Raw genomic sequence first — 6,693 nt, forward strand, 5'->3', positions numbered from 1 at the left:
TGTATTTTCTAAAAAAGTTTAAACACAAGATTAAAACTCAATCTATTTTACTTAATATTGTTTAAAAAATTTAAACAAACCGATATATATTTACTAGGTTATATTACATTAGAGGTTAAGCGTCTATACCGCAATATAAGAACCATCACAAGGAATGTAGTAAACAGTATTGCCAACTCTAATGTGCCGGCTTCTACTAAAAACTTCATTAGATTCTTCCAGGGTATCAATCATGAAACTTTATCCCTAGAATGCAAAGTGAAAAGTGAAAACTATTTACCATTAAAATTAATAGAGAAATTTTTTACTTTTCACTTTTCATCTTAAGAATGAAGTTTCATGATTGATACTCAGGGTAATATGCGTGCAGCGTAACTTACGTAAGCCAATCAAATCGTCTCAATAGAATAAAGCGTAGTAGCTGATATAACTTGATACAATTTGATTGGTTGGCGTAAGTTAAAACGTATGTAAAAGCAGATTTAGTGCCTGCGCACAATAAAACAAATATTAGGAATAGGAATAAATATTAAGATTATGACCTATCAGATATCAGTTACATCGGAATACGCAGTTTCTTTCTAAGTTGAAATCTTAATATTTATTCCTAGGTCGATATTCAGTTCTTATATTCAAAATCATCTTAGTTCAGCCTTGAGGTGTTACGAACCAATTTAAAGGGCCGCATTAGCGTCTTAAGACATTACTTAAAACTTGCAGCACATGCTTATTTTTCTGCTGGATTGTTAGCTGGATTTTAATTTTGCTATCGTATTATTGGCTGCGGTGCTGTCAGTGTCAGTATCGCAGCTCATATGGTGGCAAGATTCTAATGCACAGTCTACAATGGGCAGTAAAACCGGTTCTACATTAGTAATTGCAAGCCGATCGCAAATTTATTGCCAATAGAAAGCGTTGATTTCAAAATACAAGCTTCAGATTGGCTGTCGCATAAACTTGCGTAATGTAATGTAGAATCGGCTTAACAGTAGTTGATTATTTTTCTCTCATTCAACTGTGATTAGTCGATTTCCACGCCTACTCCTTAATCCACTATTGTTATTGCCTATTGTAGACCATGCATAACGCGTGGTCTACAATACTAATAATATTAATATATTGATCAATCACAATTAAATGTAAAAAGAATAATCGACTGTGATTAGTCAAAAAAAAGGAACAGGGAACAGAGAATAAGAATTTCAACTTATCAAAAATCATGTATTGTGGAATATACAGTTTTTAATAGATTGAAATTCTTGTTCTTCGTTCCTTTTATTGTGCGGAGCCCCATAGAAATTGATTAATCAGTCGATTATTCTTTTTATCCTCTAATTCTTACAGCCTCATTCATTACTGATATTGTTATTGTAGACCATACATTATACAGCTAGCAATCCATCAGGAAATCAAGTATCTTATGCCGCAAGGCTTTACGGTCATCTTTGTACTTAGGTCCTTTCTCGGAAATGTGAAGTAAGTGAGTAACCAATCATCTTTCGATTTTGTTCTGTAAATTGATCGTACTAACTCGAAAATTTCAGGAGAAACTATTAGGCTTCGTTCAGAATTATCATTTGGATGCATCCAGATGTTCTTTTATCCATTAACGTTCGCGAACAAGGATAAACGACATCTGTGCATCTGGATGCATCTGGACAACTATTCTAAACGCAACTCTACTGTTGCTCTGAGTATCTATTATGGAACATAGGTTGCGTTCAGCGGATTCAACAGTGAATAAGCGCTCGCTGTTATTGATATATTTTTAAATCATCTAATCAGCATTTTAGATCTGGGTAATGATTATGTAACTTTTTTTGTTAGAGCGGAAAAATGAAAAATTTCTCCATTCAATAATAAAAATTTTCGTTTTTCACTTTTCATCCTAGGAAAAATGTTTCATGATTGATACTCTGATCTGATAGAAAACTACTGAGTTGGCAACACTGGTAGTAAATATAGGTGAGTATACGTTCTTCTTTGCTCAATAGATTTCTGAAAATATATAGATACATGATTTGCCTTTCCATTGTGCTTGGATGCAGAAAGTTCCTTGAGAACAGAGAAGTTGTTCATTCAAGAGAATTTCTGCGTGATTAGTTCCATCCAGATGCGCAATCGTTCATGGTGAGCTCTAGTCTAATTGGCTGGATGTTCTGTTAAATCCTAAAATATAGACCAATAAGATGAAAGAGTGATGAGCAGTTGTCAAATTCATTGTTCTGAACGCACTCATTATAGGTCTGTTCTTTTTAGCTGAACTTTGCACCAATTCCTCTTTCTTCCTTTTCTCTCCAGGAAGAAAAAAGAGGAAGAAAGATGAAACTAGTGCAAAAGTTAAGTTCTTCAAAAAGAACAATTCTTATATTTCTACTATTCTATGGTCGAAACGTGACCATCAAAATCTCGTTGTGCAATCATGCGATAGTTATATCGCTATTCAAGTACTCCAGAATTCGATTCGATTATAAGAAATAATATCGAAACTATTAGATGATCAGTAAATAAGCTTAAAGCTTAAAAGCTATTATGGCAAATTTGCAAATACAAAAAAGATTAATGCTAATATACATTAAAAAAAACAAAGAATAAAAAAAGAAAGAAACACACAACTTGGATAAACGCGTATGCAATCGGCAAATTTACAGGTCTATACAATATATACATATGAATGTAGATACATATCTACATATGTATCATCTATGTAGATACGTTATATACCTATGTGTGTTGTATAACATAATATCTTGCACGTATTCAACATAGACGCGCGCGTGCATACTCTTTTGGTTTATCTTTTTCTCTCTCGCTCTCGCTTTTCTCACTCTCACTGACTGTGCACGAGGAGGGAGAAGGGATTGAAGAGAAGGTGGAGGAGCGAGAGCGAAAGACGAGCGACGAGCAGAGCAAGGGCAAGCCGGAAAGCAGCGCGTACGTGCGGAAGAGTGGCAGTGTATGTCGGCGTAGAGCGAACGAGCGAGCGAGCGAGCGAACGAACTAGGCGAGAGCGTGTGCGGTGGTGTGTGGTGGTGGTTGGCGATTGGTGTGTGCCGTAGACAGACGGACGGACGGACGGTCGGTCGGTCGGTCGGTCGTTCGTTCGGTCGGTCGGTCGTTCGGTCGGTCGGTTGGCGGTCGGGCCGTGATTGTGTGGAAGGAAAAAACCGAAGAGAAAGTGCAAAATTTGCAGTGCACTGTGCTGGCTACGGTGTGAAAGAAGAATAGTTCGGTTTTTGTGTGGGGTCTGAAGAGGGAGATTATCGTCATCGCGCCGTCATATCTAAGGGGTCTCGCGCGCGCCTACGCGTGTTAGTAGTATCGAGGGATTTCCCATTTTTTCCTTCGTGTATATTTTATCTCTTCTTTATCTCATTCTCTGATTGCCGGGGACCCATCGATTTCAACACGTCAAAGGACGTACGACGCGTGAAAATCTAACCAAAAGAAGGGAACGTGTTACGAGAAGAGCAATGTCCGATCGGGAGAGCCTGGACGATCAACCGCAAAGTAAGAAACAATTCAGACGAAGCGTTATAACCGATGAGCCTTTTCTACATATATCCCTCTTCTTCTCTTTTTCGCTGCTGTTCTCGATCGCGAGAACAGCCGTTTTTTTTCTTTTTTTTTTTTTAATCATTCGCTCGCAACGGTGAATGGATCAAAAAGGAGTAAACCGCTAACGTAACTTCTTTTTCTTCCCCTCCGTCATCCCTGCTATGCTTAGTGCTTCTCGGTGCTACGGCGCGGCAGGTTCGTGCGTGTGCACACGTTAAACTCCAAGGGGAACGAATGAACGTTCATCTTGGAGTTTTTTGACAAATTCTCGCGCCTCCATTCCACTCGTCCACGAGGAGATCCGATCATACTCCAATCGTGGGGACGCGGTGTCCAATGAATCCCTCTACATCTGCGTGCATGCACAATCATTGTCTTTCGCATCTCCGCTGCCGGTTCTGTCAAGCGCCGCGCGAAAAGAATCGCTATTTTTCAACGGCATCCAGGATTCAAGATGGCCGGCTGCATGTCGGCCGAGAAGATAGCCCCTTTCACCCCGCTCTCTTACTCCGCGAGCCTCTCCCTGCCTCCTCGCTCTCCGTGCACGACGCGCGCACGCACGCGCACACGTCTACACGCGCGACGGATATCTTTTTTTCTCACGTATCGATATTTGCAACTTTCGATATATTCCTCTGCGTCGCAATGCCGGTCGGTTTTTCTTTCTTTTTTTTTACAGTCGATAGCAGATTAAGCCGAATTCTCGTTCCATTGTATGCACATACAGACACAGACAGACGGACAGACGTATGTATAAAACCGAAACTTCTGTACGATACACTAGGCCTGTTCTTTTTGACTAAACTTTTGCACCAGTTCATCTTTCATCCTCTTCTTTCCTCCTAGAGAGAAAAAAAAGAAAGATGAACTGGTATAAAAATTCGGTCAAAAAGAACAGGCCTTTACTGACAACGTCATTCCATCTTCGAAAGAGTATAGGTAAATATAATGCAATTCGGTTTCGATCCTATATTTACTTATCGGAGCAATACATGTATGTACACGAGAATACGCATGCATTGCACCCGGCCGCTTGAATTACGCTAACTACGTAAACGCAAACGATTGTCTCTCTCTTTTTTCTTCCTTCCGCATTGCGTAACGATTTTTGACCTCGACATGAAGAGAGATCGTTTAGTTACGATCCTACACTTCTCGTCTGTCAAAAATTCGAAACTTAATTTTTCTCTGTCTTCTTGGAGTTCTTTCACTTCGATTTATTTGCTGCATGTGCGCGCATCTTTTATGTTCCTAACCTCTCTTTCCAGTGAATACTGCTCCATATTGTTCCTTTCTTTCTGATTTCGGTCTTCATTCAATTAAATTAGACTGTGCCTGTTTCCACTAATGTAGATTAACTTTAATTCAAATTTACTTTTCTTTTTCTAATTTTTGGAACTAGAAAAAGATAAAGAATCGAGATTAAAATTAAACTACATTGGTAGAAACAGGCATTAGTGTTTCGGAGCTAAGAATATTCATATCTTGGCATAATTTCAACAATTTTATCAATTATTATTTAATAAATATACTTAAGCCATGTTTTTGTTAAGAAAAGGAAACAATAAATTTCAGAATGTTATTCGAATCATTAATATTATTAATTATAGAATAGGAAATATTATATTTTATAGTAATGTATACCTTTAAAAGATTATTAAATTATACCTGATCTAACTTTTCTTAATTATATGATTAAATTATTATATATAATATTGAATTGAAAATATCAAATTAATTAATTATTTACGATAATTATGATTTTTTATTTGCCTTACTACATTCTATATGTTTTTATCAATAATTAGCCTTGTGGATATTTTGTTTTTACCAGTATTTTTAACATTTAAAGTATTTTCGGCTATATAATATGAGAATGAAAATCATTCTCTTTTTAAAATTATTTAATATTATAGAATAAATATTAGTAATTCTTGCGTTGTCAAAATTAACAAAATTTAGTAATTTGTCTATAATTTGCCTTCTATATGATTTCATATTTATGACTTTAAATTTAATTTATGTTGTTTATTCGTAAACTCATATTTCATAATGAAAATAATCTTATGTTTACGTACTTTACATTTTATTGTGTATACACTCTGAAAGCAATCATTTTGTATTATCAATCTTTGTCTTATATAAATATAATTATACAGGATATATATTTACAAAGTTATTTTTAAACAGATCAAAGTTATTTTTAAACAGATCAAAGAAATGTTGATATTAGTAACGTTTATATAAATTCATGCATTTAACAAGTATAAACTATGTATTTCTATATTTATTTATATTTAATTTTTTTCTTTTTTTTCCAGATCTTTTATGATAAATGGGATGTGTTAAAAAAGCAAGCTCATCACTATTATGTTTTATTCAATCTTTATCATTCATTAGACATTCATGAGACAAGAATAGAATAGTGCTGATAGTGCTCTCCAAATAGTGTCTCTAAAAGTAAGAGTCTGGCTAATCTTCTAGTTTGATTAAAAATGTATGTGCACTTATACAACTATATAAGACGTTTTACATACCTGCTTTTCAATTTTTTCACGTGCTCAATCATCATCTAATTAATTTTTCATCAATCCAATAAAAAATAGAACAAGATTGGCCATACTCTTATTTCTTAGGGACACTGTTCCTCAAATACACTCGTAGAAAAATGTGTATTTGTTTGTCACTTGAAAGAAACAAAATTCAAAAACATTACAGAAATTCATTAGAAAACTTCATAAATTCTAAAATTGGAAATTGTAAAGACATTGATTGATGGAGCACATGAAATGCGACTAAATTCTTTTCTTTTAAGATCTTATTGATTTGATTTTTTTTTGTAATTTGTAAAGAACTGCATAGTTATATATTTTGTTAACACATTTTTTTTCAGAATTGATTTTTACTAAAATACAGTAAACACTCCACACAGTATTATCCCGCAAAAACAATAGCGTAATAAGCTTTAAGCCTTTAGGAGCTTAATTGACCAATCATAATTGATTATTCTTCTTATATTCGATTGTTATTGATCAATTTCTTAAGGCTTACTATTCTATTGTGTTTGTGGACTTACAAAAAAATGACGGTTGCATATATGTATATGTGTATTATATATATATATATATATATATA

At 35.0% G+C, this 6,693-nt stretch overlaps 1 protein-coding gene across 2 annotated transcripts in view; it reads left to right on the forward strand.

The window, feature by feature from the left end:
- Positions 1–2,886: 2,886 nt before the first annotated feature.
- Positions 2,887–6,693, forward strand: part of LOC108688070 (transcriptional activator protein Pur-beta) — a 26,750-nt gene continuing 22,943 nt past the window's right edge. For both annotated transcript variants that reach the window (XM_018194163.1, XM_018194164.1), the window contains exon 1: positions 2,887–3,510. In XM_018194163.1, coding sequence (XP_018049652.1) covers positions 3,474–3,510 — 37 coding nt within the window. In that variant the 5' untranslated portion in view covers positions 2,887–3,473. The remainder of the gene's footprint in view (positions 3,511–6,693) is intronic.

The sequence above is a fragment of the Atta colombica genome, unplaced genomic scaffold (genome assembly GCF_001594045.1).
Source record: "Atta colombica isolate Treedump-2 unplaced genomic scaffold, Acol1.0 scaffold225, whole genome shotgun sequence".
In the NCBI taxonomy this organism is placed as follows: Eukaryota; Metazoa; Arthropoda; class Insecta; order Hymenoptera; family Formicidae; genus Atta; species Atta colombica.